This window comes from Neophocaena asiaeorientalis, unplaced genomic scaffold (assembly GCF_003031525.2).
Source record: "Neophocaena asiaeorientalis asiaeorientalis breed wild unplaced genomic scaffold, Neophocaena_asiaeorientalis_V1.1 scaffold43, whole genome shotgun sequence".
Taxonomy (NCBI): Eukaryota; Metazoa; Chordata; class Mammalia; order Artiodactyla; family Phocoenidae; genus Neophocaena; species Neophocaena asiaeorientalis.
In genome coordinates, this window is record NW_020173674.1 from 13,971,747 (window position 1) to 13,993,009 (window position 21,263).

General features: G+C 39.4%; 1 protein-coding gene across 19 annotated transcripts in view; it reads left to right on the forward strand.

The window, feature by feature from the left end:
* The window catches only part of PHF21A (PHD finger protein 21A), a 186,407-nt gene that overhangs the window by 133,118 nt on the left and 32,026 nt on the right, over positions 1 to 21,263 (forward strand). For 13 of the 19 annotated variants that reach the window (XM_024748957.1, XM_024748940.1, XM_024748958.1 and 10 more), the window contains 3 exons: positions 5,679 to 5,930; positions 7,190 to 7,279; positions 11,071 to 11,364. In XM_024748957.1, the coding sequence (XP_024604725.1) occupies positions 5,679 to 5,930; positions 7,190 to 7,279; positions 11,071 to 11,364 (636 nt within the window). The remainder of the gene's footprint in view (positions 1 to 5,678; positions 5,931 to 7,189; positions 7,280 to 11,070; positions 11,365 to 21,263) is intronic. The other 6 variants (XM_024748952.1, XM_024748960.1, XM_024748955.1 and 3 more) reach the window with 2 other exon arrangements.

The following is a 21,263-nucleotide window of genomic DNA, read 5'->3' on the forward strand; positions in this document are numbered from 1 at the left end:
CATACCTTTTAAAATGGGACACTTGAGCAGTGGTTCTTGATCTTTGGAGGTCCCAGGCTCCTTTAAGACTGTTGAAAGCCATGGATTCCCTCCTTGGAAAAATACACACTCACACCTAATACAGTCATTTTTGCACATGGTTTCAAAGACTTTGGGATCTTCTGAAACCTAAGCATGGACACCTCTCACCCACCAACACCATCTTCACTGTATCTATATGTAGAGAAAAAGATTTTAGTTTACTTGGTTAGTCACCACTTACGGACATTGGGCTGGTTCATATACAATATTTTGCAAATGAAAAATACATTACTTACAAAAATACTGAAGATTACTAAAGATAGTTAACAGTTAATAGAGGTTACCATATACTGGCATTGTCCTAAGCACTTTACATGTATACCATACAGAGTCCTCACCCCATCCTACTAAGGACAGTATTATTATTATCTCTGTTTTTTAGAAAAGAAAACTAAGGCACAGAAAGATTAAGTAATTACCTAAAATCATATATCTATTATATGGTGGAGCCAAGATTTGAACCCAGATGTTCTGGTTAAAAATTCCGCCCATTCGCTACTGTAGACTGCCATACAATACCAAAAAGAGAAATGCCAACATTATATAAAATGCCAAAGAAGGAAAATGAAGAATCCCTGTTGTACATCAGGTAGCTAGAGTGGCCTACATCATTTTTACCCTAATCTCCAAGGCTATTTGGAAATTAGGCATTCAAACTGACTTTAAACCGCCCCTGACCAGCATTTATATTTCTTCTAAAAGATTGCCTATAAGTTTACTTTTTTTGGAGTTTTAAACAGAGTTGGATTGGTTGTTCTCGTCTCAAAGTACAATTTGATCAGAAAGTGTTTACATGGAAGGAGTGTGGTAGAATTCATTGTTTCCTGGTACTAGGAATTTTCTCTCCTAACCCGTGGAAACTTTCTGTTCAAGTACCATTCCATATCACACAAATCAGAGAAAATACTTATATAATACTTACAATAGCTATTTCCTTCCCTGGTAATCTGAGTTCTGTGCTGCTTTGGGATGGTAATAGTAAGGGGCCTAGGGCTATCCCCAAAACAGTGTTATGTGGCATCCCTCCATCTGGTAGCCCACTTGATATATTTAATTGATTTAGCTAAGCTTGTTTTATATTATTTTGTTCTGTTTAATGTTAAAAGCCATAAGATCTCTAGGTTATTGGGTTTTGTTTTTATAGTAAACTGTCAATCATTATTTATCACATGCTCCTTATATGAGAGCTTCTGGTATATAAAGAGGTAGTAATGGTCCCTGCCTAGAATCTGGTAAACTATGATAATTATTTTCATTCATTATGTAAATACTTATTGAGTCTCTACTATATGCAAGCTTTCTGTTAGGCAATGTCTTGTAAATAAGACAGAATTTCTGTCTTCAATAACATAACAAATTTAGAGGAGAGGAAGATGTAAACAGCTAACAAAGAAGAATAAAATGAAAGCACCTGTGAAAATACCAGAGGACAGCAATATTGACTAGAGGGATCAGAGAGTGCTTCATAAAGGAGGTGGCTTTTGATCAGGGCCTTGACAGATAAGTGAGATTTCAGTGATGGAGCACAGGGGGAAGAGCATCGAGGTGTAGAGAACAATGTGAACAGAAGTATGGACTCAAAAAAGTAAACGCGTGTCTTGGAAATAGCAAGTAGGCTGATGTGGCTGGAGCGTGGATTCCAGGAAATGGTGGAGAGGGATATAAAACCAGAAGGTGGGAAGAGGCTAGCTTGTGGAAGCCCTCCAATATGTGGCAGAACTTTTGGGGGTTTTGGCAGTCATAGGGAGTCATTAAAGATTCATGAGGTCAAGGACAAATGGGAAGTTTAATACACGGCATATACTAAATTTCTAAGTCCAGAAAGGATTACCTATTAATTTAGCAATCAGCATGGGCAGGGAGGAAGGGCTAGAATGAGAAAGCGTTTTATTCTAAGTCAGGTGATTAGCATGTACCAAGCCATGGGGCGGTGGGAGGATCAGTCCCCTTTACTCAGCTAACTCCAGCTTATGTTTGTATGTATATTTTGAAATTTTTCCAAACTACAGAAAAAAAAAGAAAGAATAGTTTAACACAGGCGTACCCTTCAACTTAAATTCACAACTCTGCCATTTTAAATGAGTACAAATGTAAAGAGGCATGCAGCTAATAAAACCAAACAGAAAATAAACCCTCATAGACAGAAGGAGGAGGGGTTCTATTGATAGTTGTCCGAGTGTACGACAGTTACCTTCCATTCAAAATTAAACACATAGGGATTTCCCTGGTGGCGCAGCGGTAAAGAATCCGCCTGCCAATGGGGCACGGGTTTGAGCCCTGGTCCAGGAAGATCCCACATGCCGTGGAGCAACTAAGCCTGTGTGCCACAGCTACTGAGCCTGTGCTCTAGAGTCCTCGAGCCACAACTGCTGAGTCCGCGTGCCACAACTTCTGAAGCCCATGTGCCTAGAGCCCATGCTCTGCAACAAGAGAACCCACCGCAGCGAGAAGCCCGCACACTACAACAAAGAGTAGCCCCCCGCTCGCTGTAACTAGAGAAAGCCTGCACACAGCAACGAAGACCCAACGCAGCCAAAAATAAATAAAATTTAAAAAAAATTAAACAAATAGTCTAAAATAGGTGTTGTGGAAGTTAATTAGAGCCCATAGTAATAATGCCTCTAAGTTCTGATTTGTACGTTGGAGTTTATCTTTTTTAAATCGATACCTCATGCTTTGCAGGTAAAAAAAAAAAAAACTTAGCAAAAAAATAAAAGGATTTTGTTGTTAGTGCTTCTTGCCATGTATTTTCTGCATTAACTTCTAGTTCATGCAGTTTGGGTTTTGTTCATAAAGAGCCCCTTCATGAAACTGGGGAAACTGCTGTCATCTTTTTTTTTTTTTTTGCGGTACGCGGGCCTCTCACTGTTGTGGCCTCTCCCATTACGGAGCACAGGCTCCGGACGCACAGCCTCAGCAGCCATGGCTCACGGGCCCAGCTGCTCCGCGGCATGTGGGATCTTCCTGGACCGGGGCACAAACCCGTGTCCCCTGCATCTGCAGGCAGACTCTCAACCACTGCGCCACCAGGGAAGCCCCTGCTGTCATCTTTTGAAGGTGATCGTACTTGGATAGCATCAACCAGCCAAGGACTAATGACAGCTTCCATAAAAATAATTTTTTTTTTTTTCTGGGCACCTTTCCTCACTGTCTTCTCTTCCTCCTGCCAGAACAATTCAGAGGTTTTCCTTAGGTTTGGATATCAAAATTCTAGATACTCTCTGTCATCAGAACTCCAGGAGTTTGACTTATGTTCCCTAGTACTTAACAGTAGGATAAGCACCAGACCAGGAGTGAAGATCTAAGCAGCACCTGTGTCAGAACCTGGTGTCAGTAAATGGTTTGCAAATAAATGTAGTCTTCAAAAGCTTTTCATCAGTGCATATAGTCCTAGGTCTTGTGCCTCTGTACACAGAGAGAGTTATGTAGATGCTAGAATAGATGGAGTGAAATTAGCTACAACCAAATATTTATAAAGTAGAATAAAAATGCTAACCTAACATATGAACAGACTTGTTAGAATTCAGTGCTTGTTAGTGTTGCAGGTAATGCTAAGTATATAAATCAGGTGAGTTTGAGGTTTTACTCACTTTTTAAGAAAAATTATTCTAAAGATTGTTAATGACTTACCTGATCAAGGATGTTTTAAACAAAAGTATATTGACCCTCTTTTAAAGTAGAACCAACATGCATGACTGTGTTTAAAATCCATGTCAGTGAGTTCTGCTGACTAGAGCTTTTCTTCCATAACCTGTGTTGGCACCAGGATTGAATGCCATCTGGTGTGACTTGCTCACCACTTCAAAAAGTTCTTCGTATTTGAATGTTTTAAATTGATGGAGAGAGCTAATATCACACTGGGTTAAAAACACATATTAAAAATAGCAGGTAATACAAAGTCAGTCCCGCTGCTACACTACTGTGACATTTCTGATGATAAATAGCACTTAGCTTTTATTTGGTTTTCATCACTGATAGGCAGGATGACCTGCTACCTCCCAAAATAAATAATTATCCGTGTTCCCCCTTTTACTCCCATTTCACGCTTGAGAGGACAACGGCAAGGAGAATGAGCCATTCTGTATTGTTGACTTAGAGAAGAGGAACCTGTTTGGGTGATTTTAATTGCAGGCACCAATAAGGATTGCTCATTAGGCTGTGATGGGATAGACAGGGCCAGATTATTACATTGTTTAGGTTAAAAGAAAAAAAAGTTGTTAAAATATTAGATAATACATGCATGTATGTGTTTAAGGTAGAAAAATTACTTAGAACCAAACAATACACAAGGGCTTGCATAGACACTGAAATAGAAATTCACAAAGGAATTTGTTCAGATCTGTGTCAGGGAGAGTGGGGTCCTTTTCCCTGGTCGAGGGCAGTGCTGTCCAATAGAACTTTCTGTAGTGTTGGAAAGCTCCACTGTCCGGTTTGGTAGCCACTAGCCATGTGTGGCTGTAAACATGTGAAATGTGGCTAGTGTGACTGAGGAACTGATGTTTTAATTTTTATTTTGTTTTCATTAAATTTGAATACCTGCATGAGGCTATTAGCTACCAAACTGAACAGTGCAAGTAAGAAGAAACAGGTGAAATAATATCAAAATCAGAACCAACAAGTTAGACCAGGTATATTTTCACGTTTCGGAAACATCTCTATCTTGAGTGACTAGTAGCATTCGATAGGTGTGTATGCCATGAAATGAGGTTGTTTATATTTTCTTGTTTTGTAGCTGGCTCCTTTAATTACTCTAATAGAAAGTCTAGAAAAATACAGCTTCAAAGCTGCAGTAGCGCTTGTGGAGCATCAGTCAAGTCCTCTCAGCTCAGTTCAGACTCTGATCTATAAGACTTTCTGAAACTCAGGTGTTTGTTTCCACCTTGTCGCCTTTTTCTGGATCTTTCCTCACTTCTGCAGCAGTCCTGCAGAGCAAAGATTGTACGTTGTGATTCATATCCCTTTGGTATCAAGAGCTGGTATTTACTATACTAGTTGGTTAATAGGTTTCATTATCTAGAGTTTGGGATTTACTGCCTTTGAGGCAACAATTGTACTAATTCTTATGTGAGTTGCCCTTCCTCTTCTCCAGGGTGGCACTCAAAAGAATTAAAAGACACTGTCGTTTTATCCCAGCCTTTGTGTCACAGGAGGCAGATATCCAGAATTATATGATAGCTTTCTTCATATTGAAGAGGTGGTAGCAATTAATGATAGAGATGGTGTGTACCTCATTGATTTGCAACTTCTACAAAATTTAAATTAATTGAGAGCAAGCAAAGAATTAGAAAAATCAGAAGAAATAGGTATACTCGTATTCTGTATCTGTAAACCCACCCCCTTCCTTGTTGAGAACCCTGTGCCCATATTAGTCTGCAGTTATTACTATGAACTTAAAGCTAAATTTGAGAACTCTGGCAAACTAGAGATTGCCTTTTCGTATAGTAAGAACTGTGCTTTATGTACACAAAAGAAATGTTGTTACACCAAGAAACTTGACTGATGATGAGAATTATTGCTTTGTTTTCTTCTGGAGGCTAGCATTTTGTTTAGTGGGATGACACTTCAGCGTCCTAATGTCTGTTCTCCATGTCTCCTAGAAGACTGTAACTACAGCTTCTATGATTACCACAAAGACACTACCTCTCGTCTTGAAAGCAGCAACTGCGACCATGCCTGCCTCTGTTGTGGGCCAGAGACCTACCATTGCTATGGTGACCGCCATCAACAGTCAGAAGGCTGTGCTCAGCACTGATGTGCAGAACACACCAGTCAACCTCCAGACGTCTAGTAAGGTCCCTGGGCCTGGGGCAGAGGCTGTCCAAATTGTGGCAAAAAACACAGTCACTCTGGTAAGCCAGCAGCTGCTACTCATGTGTGCCCACATGCGAGGGTTCAGGATATGCATTTGTAGAGTATATCCATTTTATGCTCCTGCTGGATTTTTCAGTCTCCATCACTCTTCTATCATACCAGATTCCCCTTCGGGGCTGACAAGGGAATATGGCATTCCTGCTATCTATTTAAATAACTATAGAGGTGTTCTTACACCAGGGATCAAAACTCTTTGAGGTATTATCTGAGGCCAAAGGATGACTTGACTTAAGGGGGGAAAATGTCCTTCACAGAGGCATTTACACTGTTTCATGTATCTCTCCCTCTATCCTAACCACACTCCTTCCTGTGAAACTAGAGTGCTTAAACTCTCTGGTGCTATGTTACCAATTTGGGGAAAATGCTGTGAATTTTTTTAGTACACTCTTCCTTGAAATTGCACTCAGGAAGTACTGGAGTTAGTTGGGCACTTAAAATTTTTTCAAGAAACTCACAAATAACAGTGTCCATGTCCAAGGTCCATCAGAAAAAAGATCCCTAGAAGGAAGAAGCACTTGAATAAAAATTGTTCTTGAGATTTCTAGGGTAAAACTGTCTAAAAACTGTTTTCAGAATATACCCAAATTGTAGTTTAAATGTCCATTCTTAAAATGGAAGCTAAGAGCTCTTAGTGGCTTTCGAATAATGACCAGTGGTGAGTGAAACTAGAGGGCATTAAAGTGAAGCTTTACTACTTACCCAGGAATCTTTAGGGGAGTAACCAACTCACTCAGCCGGACGCTGAGAGTTAGAACATTCTCTATAGGAATAAAGCCGTTCACTGTTATGTAAAGCTCTTATATTAGGAAAAAGCCCATTTGTCCAGGCAGCAAGTTTGATTTTCCTTTGGATCCAGTGTTGACTTTTAAAATACATAAGTGCGGTAAAGCAATTATACCCCAATAAAGATGTTAAAAAAATAAAATAAAATAAAATACATAAGTGCAAGAGTTCTTGAACGTCAGAGGAAATTGTGATTGCTGAGCTTGCTGTGTTCTACGTTAGCTGTGTAAGGAAACAGAAATGAGGTTGGTTTACTTTATGGGGTAAAGCCTGCAAGCAGGAGAGTAAACAAGTTTCTTAAGGCAGTGTTAATTCAGATGATTAATTCTACGATGAAAGCTTATAGAAAATATTGTCTGATTGAGAGAATAGTGATGCTGAAAATACTTTAAGAATACCATCTTTGATATTGAATAATTATTTTCCTCTCTGATTTACTTTTCTCATTTTTTAGCAGGTTCAGGCAACACCTCCTCAGCCCATCAAAGTACCACAGTTTATCCCCCCTCCTAGACTCACTCCACGTCCAAACTTTCTTCCACAGGTGAGTAAATCAGTTGACAAGCCCAGTGATGGGTTAGGTGGGACGAAAATCTTTGTGAGCCCTTTCTAAGCAGCCCGTAACGCACTTGTCAATTCAGCTGTATTCAGATCCCACTTAGCTAAGGATTCTAGCTGCTGATCTCTATACCATGAAGAAGCTTTTTTTTTTTTTTTGGCTGCACTGCACAGCATGTGGGTCTTAGTTCCCTGACTAGGGATCGAACCCACGCCCGCTGCAGTGGAAGCTCCGAGTCTTAATCACTGGACCACCAGGGAGGTCCCACAAAAGAAGCTTTATTTATTTTTAATTGGAGTATAGTTGCTTTACAGTATTGTGTTAGTTTCTGCTGTACAGCAAAGTGAATCAGCTATATACAGCTATATACGTATATCCCCTCCTTTTTGAATTTCCTTCCCATTTAGGTCACCACAGAGCACTGAGTAGAGTTCCCTGTGCTATACAGTAGGTTCTCATTTGCTATCTGTTTTATATTTAGTAGTGTGTATATGTCAATCTCAGTCTCCCTGTTCATCCCACCCCCAACCCTTTCCCCCCTTGGTTCTCTACATCTGTGTGAGAAGAAGCTTGTTTTATCATCAGGGTTTCTTAACAATGATGAAAGGCTGTAGCAGAGGGATGTAAGGAAAGGGAAATTTTCCTAAATTTAAAATAATTAAGATAGCACCATTTTAAACCTTATAATGTTGACTTACTGGAAGAATTTAGCCAGAACTGCCTGCCAGTGGGGAAGGAACGCAGTTACCACTTCTTCCCCACAACCTCCCACCCCACTCGCTGTATGCCAGGGAGAGTAGGAAAGGAGACAATAGTGACACTAACTGGTAGGAAGCGTTCGGTTCTACTCTGGAAAGTGATGACATAGAGCATCATTCTTAAACACAAAGTCTTGATGATAAAGATTCAGACTAGGAAGCTGCACAGGGAACTTTCTACCTAGACCCAAGCAACTCTACCCATATTCTCATGAGAGTATCCTTCCAGCAGTTGGCTGAACTCATCATTCTTATGGCAGAATGTCTTGATTGTCCCAGTCTGGACCTTGAGAGGAGTCGACTTGCCTGGTAGAAAGATTGGGTGTTTCTGTCTGAAGCCTCAGCTTTCAGGCAAAGAGAGAAGGGAAAGGATGTGTGTGGTCAGTGGCCATAAGTGATTTCTGAATTGCCTGTGGGGAGGGGATGGGCAATGCTAACATAAGATTATTTCAGTCATCAGATGAATTCTTAATGAATACCTTAGGTATCAAAAGAGCACTAAGAACTATGGATATGAAGTTTTCAAGATAGTTCTCAGCCTCATAGAGCTTCAGACACATGTACAGGCAATTACTGTGTCCATTATGGGAAGTACAGGGTAGTCTGAGAATCCATGGGAAGGACAGCCAGCTCATTCTTAGAATATTACAGAAAGTTTCCTTGAAGAGTTGACATTCCATCTTAGACCTAAAATCCTAGTGAAGTTAGCTTGAGAAAGTTTTGGGGGAAGAAGAAAAATGTCCCAGGCAGAGAGAAGAGCCTATATGCAAGTCCGCAATGCAGAGAGACATGTTGGCTTAAGGAACCAAAGGAAATTTGGTGTGGCTGAGCACAGTGGGCCATGTGGCTGACTCAGGCTAGAGTAAGGTGAGGCTGGAGAAGCCCATAGGCCAAAGCCTTTGGAACCTTGTAGGCTATATAGGAATTAGGGCCTTACCTAGGAACAGTGGGGCTCCATTAAATTACCTTCAAACAGGTACTTGACATGATCAGATTTTTGCTTTAGAAAATTCCCTCTTACCACTGTGTGGAGAATAGATTGGAGATTGTCAAGAATGTGGCAGGAAAAACAGGACATTGTCAGCAATAACAACAGCTAACATTTAGAGAATCTTGCTAATGTGACACTTACTGCACTAGGCACTGTACGTGGGTTATCTATTTTAATCCTCACAACAACTCTGTGAAAGTAGGTATTCAGGTAAGAATCTAAGAATAAGAATCTAAGTCTTAGTCTTTGTTTTTCAAACGGTGGGGCATGATCCATTAGTAGGCTGTGAAATCAATTTAGTGGATTGTAACCAGAGTTTTTAAGTAAGATGAACAAGACAATAGGAAATGTTAGAGTATGTAGCACATAAGTATTTTTTCATGAAGTTTTTATGTTAGAGAGGTATAGATAAATATCTATGTATGCGTATTCGTTACAGCGTGAAACATATTTCCTGTTGTGTATCCACAGCACACACTATAAGGTTGTCTTAGATGCAGCTAAGTATTCAGACTCACAAGACTATCAGAGGCCATACTTGGCACCAGTCTACTTGGAATGATATAGGACAGAAACCAGAGCTTGCCAGCAAGACAGCTTCTTCAGTAGGAATCCCTATAGCAGTCCATATAATAGTCTCTACGGCTTCAAAGTCCCCGCAGTGGACAGGCACAGTTATAAGAGTCACCCCATTTCAGGAAGCTCAAAGCAGGGTGTCTCATCGTCTTTTTTTTTTTTTTAAACAACTTAAAAATGTTTATTTTTAATAACGTATTTCCATCTCTGCTTTTTGCAAGTAATGGAAATGTTAGATTTGATTTAGCAGCAAGAGGTCATTTGTACCATAAGCAGTGTTGCCTGCTAACATAGTTGACATTCTTCCCTTATCAGGTTTCCAGGGGTATACAGCTAGAGAGTTAACTGAAGGTGAAATTCTTATGCATAAGGAGAAAGGATTTTGCCCACAGGTCACAGTTTAGAAAGTTTGAAAAATACTCTTAGAGAGATTAGGTGTGTTATCTTAGGTTACACAGCTAGCTAGTAAGTGGTAGAACCAGAATTTGAACCCAGGCAAGGCTGATCCCATGTTTTTAATCACAGTTTTCTGCCACTGTTTCAGTAAAGCAAACACAGCTAGAGAAGTGGTAGTGAGGATAGAAAGTAGACATATCTGAGAAGGATTTAGGAAGTAGAGGTAGAGTAGGAAGCATTAGGAATGATTGTGAAGTTTTTTTAGTACGAAAGGGGCATTTACTGATGTAATGATTATAGGAAGAAGAAAAGATTGGAAGAAGAAGTTGATGAGTTTTGGACATGCTGATTTTGAACTTCTTGTGAAATTTCCAAGTAGAGATGTATAACAGGGGGTTGAACAAATGACTCTGAAGTTAAGGAACTGTGTGGTCCTGAGATACAAGTGTGGAAGTCTTTAGTATATAGATAGTAGTTGAAGCTGTAGGATGCAGTGAGAGTTCCCAGGAGGAGTGAGGACATTGGGAAGAAAAGGGGTACCAGGACAAAACCCTGAGAAATATTTATATTTTGGATTGGGCAGAGGTAGAGGAAGCCACAAAGGAGACTTAGAGAAGGAACACCCAAGAACAGGGAGTTAGAGGGCCAGAGATGGGAGTGAACTGAGCTGTGGATATGAAGAAATTTAGAACATGAATTAAGGGCAGTGGCAGCATTATTACCATACTGGGCACAAGTTCTGGGTGGGACCAGTCTCTGGATTAGGCATTTGACCTCAGCCCGAAGAGGCGGCATGGTATAGGAGAGGGAGCTACGGTTTGGAATCAGAAAAACTACATTCTGGGGTAACATTTGCATCCTCTTAAGAGCTGATGCATCTTTGTAATATTATATATGCTGGGATCTATAGAATTGATAATACTAAAATGGATATTAATATTTGTACTGAATACCATTTCACTCACATATATAGTGTAGAGGATCTGGCAATGTCTAAGATTTATAGGACTTGAGAAGTTTACGTAATGCAATAATTGTTCTTTCTTTCTCCATAGGTTCGACCTAAGCCTGTGGCCCAGAATAACATTCCTATTGCCCCAGCACCTCCTCCCATGCTTGCAGCTCCTCAACTTATCCAGAGGCCTGTCATGCTGACCAAGTTCACTCCCACGACCCTCCCTACCTCCCAGAATTCCATCCACCCCGTCCGTGTCGTCAATGGGCAGACTGCAACCATAGCCAAAACGTTCCCCATGGCCCAGCTCACCAGCATTGTGATAGCTACTCCAGGCACCAGACTCGCTGGACCTCAAACTGTACAGCTTAGCAAGCCAAGCCTTGAAAAACAGGTACAGGCAGAGTATGCACCTGCTTTGGGCAGTAGCTTTGCCATGGAGGCTGGTCAGTCTGTAAGGGGACTTTATCTTCTCAATGGCTCCTTATGCTAGCACCATTGTCTTTTACTTATCATGTGATACTTTATCCACAATGCAAAACGGCTGTTCTTACTGAAGAAAGTTGGGTTGCTTTACCCACCATCCCCTTATACATGAATTTTGATTCCTGTGTGAATGAGCTCCCCCTGCTGCTTCTGAAGCAGAAATTCACAGATGGGTTCTGCTGCCCTCCGTCAGGAAGCACAGATAAGGTAGTAAACAGAAAATGCTATATTCATTTCGGCCCAGTAAGAATCCAGATGAGGATATCACTATGAAAGTTAGGAAGAATAAACAAAGCAAGGAAAAGGATTTCATTTCAAAGGTTTTCCCTGGTTATTACAGACAATGAGGAGCCAATGAAAAAATAAAGATTTCTAAAATTCATTCTTTTAACTCTAGAGGATACAGACATTTTAGCTCAGATACTGAAGGCTTTCATTTATATTTCTAAAATCAGATTTTCTCCTAAAAACACAAGTCTGTAGAAATACAGGTAACCTCCAAAGATACATAAGGGTTCTATGACAGAAAGATTTCTAAAACGAAGAAAAATGGATTTATAGGCAGTCACCATATTCTATTTAAAGAAAGACCAGTGACAAGAAAGAAGAATTGTGGAAAGAAAAGCTCTTTCAAGAAAGTTGATTTAAAAAGTCATTGCCCTATTTCTTATTGCTCAGGCCTGAGTTCTCATTCATCTGAAAATAGTCTCTGGTGATCCTGAATCTTCTGCTTCTGGATGGCTGACCATGATTCAGAGAGGCTGGCCAGATGGTGGGGAATGAGAAGGCTTCCTGCTGCCTTGGCCACCTTGAACAGAGGAGCCTTATGCATGGAATACCAGCTTTCTGCCCAGGCAGCTCATAAATGCAGCCGATCTGGCACTAAGAACCTGGGTACCAAAATCTCGTATCAAGAAATACCAGCAAGAACACATCTCTATTCCTGGGGAGGCTACTCAGACCCCAAAAAATGCTTTGAGCAACATTTAGAGATAAATTACTCACATGTATTTTAGATCAGGAGTTTTCAAATTTATTATCAGCAGAACTTCAATATTAAAATAATGAAAGTAAGATGCCCAAGCTTAGGAGTTTGGGTGGGGGCGTGTTTGTAGACCAGCTGCCATCGTGTCCCGTGCTGGCTCTCAAAGGACGACCTCTGCGGAGCATTAGAGTTGTAAAGAATGTGGTTTCGAAACATTATTTTATTTATTTATTTATTTAAATTTATTTAGTTAGTTAGTTTTGGCTGCATCGGGTCTTTGTTGCAGCTCGTGGGCTTTCTCTAGTTGTGGTGAGCAGAAGCTACTCTTCGCTGTGGTGTGCAGGTTTCTCATTGTGGTGGCTTCTATTGTTGTGGCTAGAGCATGGGCTCTAGGTGCGCAAGCTTCAGTAGCTGTGGCACGTGGGCTCAGTAGCTATGGCTTGCGGACTCTAGAGCGCAGGCTCAGTAGTTGTGGTGCACGGGCTTAGTTGCTCCGCGGCATGTGGGATCTTTGCGGACCAGGGCTCGAACCCGTGTCCCATGCATTGGCAGGCAGATTCTTCTTTTTTTTTAAAAATTAATTAATTAATTTATTTATTTTTGGCTGTGTTGGGTCTTCGTTTCTGTGCGAGGGCTTTCTCTAGTTGCAGCAAGCGGGGGCCACTCTTCATCGCGGTGTGTGGGCCTCTCACTGTCGCGGGCTCTCTTGTTTCGGAGCACAAGCTCCAGACGCGCAGGCTCAGTAGTTGTGGCTCGCGGGCCTAGTTGCTCTGCGGCATGTGGGATCTTCCCGGACCAGGGCTCGAACCTGTGTCCCCTGCATTGGCAGGCGGATTCTTAACTGCTGCGCCACCAGGGAAGTCCCTCGAAACGTTATTTTAAATTATTAAATGTTATTTCTCTTTGACCTCTTTTTTGATAAAGATATTTTTAGGAGACAAGAATCTTCAGTTTCATTTCATTTTTACATTTCTTATTTTTTCTGATTACAAAGATGATACCTGTTCACTGTAAAGGAAAGCTCAAATGTTACAGAAATATATATTGTAGAAATGTATCCCCTCATAATCATTGAAGAGAGTAAATTTCTCCCATAATTTTACCCTCCAAAGTTTGCTATTAGCAGTTTAGATTATATTCCTCCACATATTTTCTTTTTAAAGGAAAAGACAAAATCAAACTGTATATTACTTTGTAACTTGCTTTTTTTTCTTATTCAATCTTGAATATCTTTTCATATCCCAGGCTTACATATTGATAGAGCTTTTCATTTCAAAAAATAAAATATCATAAAAAGGTACCCATGAATTCTTAAAAATCAAAAAAAATTATTTTCTAGCAGTGAATTCCATGGTCTTCCTGTTGATCTAATAGAGGAACGTAGTCATTGCTGTTTTAGTTTAGCAGGCCACCTGACGCAGCAGTTTTACAGGTTGTCAAGCTCAGTCAGCAAGGATTCTCTTTAGACTCCATTCTCAGAATTCTCTTTCTTCAGATCTTTCTACTATCCTCTTTTTTTTTTTCCATGTTTCATTTCCAGTATCTTATTTATAGCTGTTAAGAGATCCCATAGATGAGCATTATGTAGCCATGGAAGTACCACTTACAGCCTACTCATAGAGTTATCAAAACCTGTGTCCAACATTCTCTCTGTGGCCAGGCTAGATGGGTTCCTTTCTGCTTGCTACTCTTTTGTTTAGGGTGATAACAGTCACTTAATAAAAAATGTTGATTCTGTGCCAGCTGCCATGCGGCATGTGCTAACACAAGGGTTGGGAGGTCAAAGCCTGTACTCTCACAGAGCTTGGTCTGGGGCAGGCACTATGGCTCTGCCTCCAGGGGAGGAAGCATGGCAGGTCGTGTAGTTTCAAGTAGGCATAGGAAAGGGAGAGGCAGCGTCAGCTGTAACAACAGTGGTCTCACTTCTCCTTACCCCCATCAGGCATCCCCAACTTCCTTATCCACCCTAGATAAGAGAACCTGTCTTATCCCTTATCAGAAGCCACATTACCTTGTGGCTGTGAGAAACTGAGTGGTAGAGTTTAAAGAGCTTTGAGGCTAGAAACATACTTAGGCAGAAAGGCAGGTAAAGCCAGACAGACTTATAGCATGGCCCCCACACTGCCTCCTGTTATGTCTTTGTCCTCTCCAGCACTCTGTGAAATGGGGCTAAACAACCTGTGGATGGCAGAATGACGTAAAGAGCTTAAAGTCTGTTAGACTGTGTCTGACGCATTTAGTTCTCAGGGATTATGTTCATTTCTTATCCACGTCACCCCACTCCATTCCCTGCAACAAAGACATCTATGTATGTCCCTAAGGCTAGGCTACTGAAAAAAATCCTAGGTTGTATGGGAAAATTTGTCAGATTGCCACCCATTCCCCTACTTCCATCTATATTTTGTATAGGAACCTACACAGTGTCCTCTAAAAAAAAGAGTACTTCCAAGTTGAGAGTATTATCCAATGTATTAGCCTCAAATCCCAGTCTTCTCTTTAAGGAAACTTGAGGTGGTAACTCTTTGCCCTCAATCCAAATTTTTTTAACCTTGACTGATGAAACTATTTGTACATTTAAAAACTTTTCAAGCACCTAACTTTCATTATTCATGCAGCCCAGTCTTAAAAGATGAATTTGTAATTCAGGGGTATAAATGGCTAATTTAGTTCTATCCAGAGTTTTTGGTTTTTATCTTTGTAAAACCAAAAAAGAACAGGATTTGCAAATTCGTACAGGTGCAAAGTAGGAAATATATCAATAAACGAGTAAAACAGACTGGGAGTAAACAAGTAGATTTTTTTTCACTTCCAATGGGAACATGAGTACAAGAGATATCCCACTCTTAATTTCTTTGAAATAGTAAGACAAGTTTGACAAAATCGACAATTTGTCCTTGTTGTCAAGAAGATAATAGAAAGTAGAAGAGACTGTGGTAAAGTGCAAAGTAATATACTCCATCTCAAGGAGGCAGCAACTTTTTGACAATAGCCAGTTTTTATCATATGAAAACTTTTTCAAGAAAAGCCAGAAATCCAGATATTTTGAGAGATTTCAAGATATACTTTTGAGATTAAAAACAAATAAAAATAAAATAAATAAAAAATAAAAAGTATATATATATATATCAGTAACTGTTTAAACACCATGTAGGCAAAAAATAACACCTGCCGGACAGCTTCACCTCTGGATAGTGGTTTATAATCTCTGATAGAGACCATACTTTTAGCTTAATCTTTTTTGTTTGTTTGTTTCCCAACCTAATTGTTTTTTTTAATTGAGGTGAAATTCTCATCACATCAACTTAACCATGTTAAAGTGAACAACTCAGTGGCATTTAGTACTTCCACAGTGTTGTGCAACTACCACCTCTGTCTCGTTCCAAAGCATTTTTATTACCCCAAAATGAAACTCAGTACTCATTAAGTAGTTACTCCTCATTTGCTCCTCCCCTGCCTCTAGCAATCACCAATCTGCTTTCTGTCTCTATAAATTTACCTCTTCTGGGTATTTCATATAGATGGACTCATACAGTATGTGACCTTTTGTATCTGGTTTCTTTACTTAGCATAATGTTTTAAGATTTATCCATATTGTAACATGTATTAGTACTCCATTCCTTTTTAATAGTCAAATAGTATTCCATTTGTATGTATATACCACAACTTGTTTATCCATTCACCCACTGATAGATCTGGATTATTTTCACCTTTTGGCTATTGGGAATAGTGTTGCTGTGAATATTAATGCACTAGTATTTGTTTGAGCACTTATTTCCCATTCTTTGGGGTATATACCTACAAGTGGAATTGCTGGATCATATGGTAATTCTATGTTTAACTTTTTGAGGAACTGCCAAACTGTTTTCCACAGCAACTGAATCAGTTTACATTCCCACCAGCAAGGTATGAGTTCCATTTTCTTCACCTCCTTACCAACACTTATTATTTTCCTTTTTTAAAAAATTATAGCCATCCTAGTGGGTGTGAAATGATATCACATTGTGATTTTGATTTGCATTTCCCTAATAATTAACGTCGTTGAGCATCTTTTCACGTGCTTGTTGGCCATATGTAAATTTTCTTTGGAGAAATCTCTGAGTTCTTTGCCGGTTTTTAAACTGGGTTGTTCATGTTTTTGTTGTTGAGTTGTAAGAGTTCTTTATATAATCTGGATACTGGATCCTTATCAGATATGTAACTTGAAAACATTTTCTCTCAATATATAGGTTGTCTTTTCACTTTCTAATGTCCTTTGATGCACAAAAGTTTTTAAATTTTTTCTTTTGTTGCTTGTGCTTTTGGTGTCATAACTGAGAATCCATTGTCACATCTAAGGTCATGAAGATGTATCCCTAATTTTTCTTCTAAGAGTTGTATGGTTTTAGCTCTTATATTTAGGTCAGTAATCCATTTTGACTTAATTTCTGTATATAGGGTGAAACAAGGGTCCAACTTTATTCTTTTGCAGGTGGATATCCAGTTCTCCCAGCACTATTTGTTGAAGAAACTATTCTGTCCCCATTTGAATGATCATTGCCTCATTCTTGAAAATCTATTGGCCATGGATGTATGGGTTTATTTCTGGACTCTCAATCCTATTCTGTTGGTCTATATGTCTGTCCTTATGCCAGTACCAACCACACTGTCTTAATTGCTATAGTTTTGTAGTAAGTTTTGACATTGGGAAGTATGAATCCTCCAACTTTTTTCTTTTTCAATATTGTTTTGGCTATTCAGGGACCCTTACAGCTCTACATGAACTTGAGAATTGGCTTTTCCAGTCTTTCTGCAAAAAAAAGGGTGGGGTAGGGGGCTGTTGGAATTTTGATAGGAATTGTTTTGAATCTGTAGATTGCTTTGCACAGTATTGCCATCTGGGCAATATTCTGTCTTCCAGTCCTTGAACATGATGTCTTTCCATTTACTTAGGTTTTCTTTATTTCTTCAGCAGTGTTTTATACTTTTCAGTGTACAAGTCTTTCACCTCCTTGGTTAAATTTACTCCTAGGTTTTCTTTTTGTTTTGTTTTGTTTTGTTTTCTTTTTGTTTTTGTTTTGTTTTGTTTTTTGTTTTTGTAATTTATTTTTTATTTGTTTATTTTTGGCTGTGTTGGGTCTTTGTTGCTGCATGCAGGCTTTCTCTAGTTGTGGCGAGCGGGGGCTACTCTTCGTTGTGGTGCGCCGGCTTCTCATTGCAGTGGCTTCTCTCGTTGCAGAGCATGGGCTTTAGGCACGCGGGCTTCAGTAGTTGTGGCACATGGGCTCAGTAGTTGTGGCTCACAGGCTCTAGATCACAGGATCAGTAGTTGTGGCGCACGGGCTTAGTTGCTCTGTGGCATGTGGGATCTTCCTGGACCAGGGCTCAAACCCATGTCTTCTGCATTGGCAGGTGGATCCTTAACCACTGCACCACCAGGGAAGTCCCTATTCCTAGGTATTTTATTCTTTTGGATGATATTGTAAATTGAGTTTTTTTTTAATTTCCTATTAGGATTGTTCATTGCTATCATGAATTACCATGTATTAGAAATACAGCTGGTTTTTGTGTTGATCTTGTACCTCACAATTTTCCTGAATTCATTTATTAGCTATAGTAGTTGTTTTGTGGATTCTTTAGGATTTTATGTATATATACGATCATGTTCTCTGCAAAAAGAGATAGTTTTATGTGTTCCTTTCCAATTTGGATGCCTTATATTTCTTTTTCTTGCCTAATTGCTCTGGCTAGAATTTCCACTACAGTGTTGAATAGCAGTGATGAAAGTGGGCATACGTCTCTTGTTCCTGATCTCAGAGGGAAAGCTTTCAGTATTTCACCATTGAGTATGATGCTAGCTGTAGTTTCACATAAATGCCCTTTATAAAGTTGTGGAAGTTCCCTTCTGTTCCTAGTTTTCTGAGTGTTCGTATCATGAATGGGTGTTGGATTTTCACAGATGCTTTTTCTGCATTAACTGAGATGATCATATTGTTTTTCTTTGCCTTCATTTATTAACATGGTATATTACATTGATTTTTTAAAAAATATCTTCCATTCCTAGGATAAGTTCCACATTGTCATTGTGTATCATCCTTTTAATATGCTGTTGGATTCAGTTTGCTAGTATTTTATTGAGGACTTTTGCATCTGTATTCATGACAGATATTGGTCTGTAATTTTCTATTATTGTGGTGTCTTTGTCTGGCTTTGATATCAGATAATGCTGGCCTCATAGAATGAGTTAGAAAGTGTTTTCTGCTCTTCTATTTTTTGGAAAAGTTTGAGAAGGATTGGTGTTAATTCTTTAACTGTTTGGTAGAATTCACCAGAGAAGTTGTCTGGTCCTGGACTTTTCTTTTTTGAGAGGATTTTTTTTTTTTTTTTTTGTGGTACGTGGGCCTCTCACTGTTGTGGCCTCTCCCGTTGTGGAGCACAGGCTCCGGACGTGCAGGCTCAGTGGCCATGGCTCACGGGCCTAGCTGCTCCATGGCATGTGGGATCTTCCCGGACCGGGGCATGAACCCGTGTCCCCTGCATCGGCAGGCGGACTCTCAACCACTGCGCCACCAGGGAAGCCCTTGAGAGGATTTTGATTACTGTTTCAGTCTCTTTAGTTGTTATAGGTCTGTTGACATTTTCTATTTCTTCTTGAGTCAGTTTGGTAATTTGTATGTTTATAAGAATTTATCCATTTCATCTATGTTATCTGATTGTTTTTTTAATTGAAGTATAGTTGACTTACAGTATTGTGTTAATTTCTGCTGTACAGCAAAGTGATTCAGTTATACATATATATATACATATATATACATTATTTTTTTTAATATTCTTTTCCATTATGGTTTATCATAGGATATTGAATATAGTTCTCTGTGCTATACAGTAGGACCTTGTTTTTATCCATTCTATATATAAAAGCTTACATCTGCTAACCCCAGCCTCTCACTCCATCCCTTCCCCAATCCCGTCCGCCTTGGCAACCTGTTGGTGTACAGTTGTTCAGTGTATTCTCTTATAATCCTTTTTATTTCTATAAGATTGGTAGTAATGTCCCCACTTTTATTTCTGATTTTCGTTATTTGTGTCTTCTCTGTTTTTTCCTTATTCTGTCTAATTAAAGGTTTGTCAATTTTGTTGATCTTTTCGAAAAATCAACTTTTGGTTTCATTAATTCTGTTGTTTTTCTATTCTCCAATTCATTTGTCTCTACTCTGATTTTTATTATTTCCTGCCTTCTGCTAGCTCTGTGTTTAGTTCTTCTTTTCTAGTTCCTTAAGCTGTAAATTTAGGTTATTTAGGTTATAAGCATTTAGATTTGAATGCTTTCTTATTTTTTATGTACAGACTATTACAGCTTTAAATTTCCCTCTGACCAGTGCTTTCACTGCATCTCATCAGTTCTGGTATGTTTATTTTCATTTTCATTCTTCAGGGAGATAGAAAATTTCCCTAGTGATTTCTTCTTTGTTCCACTGGTTGTTTAAAAGTATGTCTTTTAGGGACTTCCCTGGTGGTCCAGTGGCTAAGACTCCACGCTCCCAGTGCAGGGGGCCCAGGTTCGATCCTTGGTTGGGGAACTAGATCCCACATGCTGCAACTAAAGGTTCACATGCTGCAGCTAAAGGTCCCAAATGCCGCAACTAAAGAGAAAAGGATCCCGCATGCCACAACAAAGATCCTGCATGCCAGAACTAAGACCCGGCGCAGCCAAATAAAAGTATGTTGTTTAATTTCTACATACTTAAAATTTTTCTGGTATTCCTTTATATTGACTTCTAGCTTCTTTCTGTTGTCAGCAGAAAAAATACTTCATATGACTTCAGTCTTTTAAAATTTATTAGGATTTGTTTTGTGGCCCAAAATATGGTCTATCCTGAAAAATGTTTCATGCGTACTTGAGAAGAACGTGTATTCTGTTATTGTTGAGTAGGCTGTTCTTTATGTCTCTTAGGTCTAGTTGGTTTATAGTGTTGTTTAAGTCCTCTGTTTCCTTATTGATCTTCTTTCTACGTGTCCTTTCCATTATTTAAAGTGAGGTATTAAAGTCTTTAATTATTATTATAGAACTGTGTATTTCTCCCCTCAATTCTGTCAGTATATGCATCATATATTTTGAGACTCTGTTGTTTGGTGCATATATATTTGAAATTGTCATATCTTTTTGATAAATTGACTCTTTTAACAATATATAATGACCTTTTTTGTCTCCTGTAATGGTTTTTGACTTACAGTGAATTTTGTCTGATATTAGCATAGCCATCTCTGTACTCTTTTGGATACTATTTGTGTGCAGTATCTTTTTCCATCCTTTGATGGATACCTTTTTGTGTCTTTGGCTCTGAAATGTATCTCTTGTAGATAGCATATTGTTGGATCTTGTGTTTTTTTGTTTTTCACATTTATTTATTTTTCACTGTGTTGGATCTTTGTTGCTCTGTGTGGGCTTTTCTCTTGTTGTAATGAGGGGGTGTTACTCTTCATTGCAGTGCGCAGGCTTCTCATTGCTGTGGCTTCTCTTGTTGCGGAGCACGGGCTCTAGGCGGGCAGACTTCAGTAGTTGTGGCTCGCAGGCAGTTTTTTTGTTTTTTTGTTTTTTTTGTTTGTTTTTTTGTTTTTAACATTTATTTATTTTTCACTGTGTTGGATCTTTGTTGCTCTGTGTGGGCTTTTCTCTTGTTGTAATGAGGGGGTGCTACTCTTCATTGCAGTGCGCAGGCTTCTCATTGCTGTGGCTTCTCTTGTTGCGGAGCATGGGCTCTAGGCGGGCAGACTTCAGTAGTTGTGGCTCGCAGGCTCTAGAGCGCAGGCTCAGTAGTTGTGGTGCACAGGCTTAGTTGCTTCGC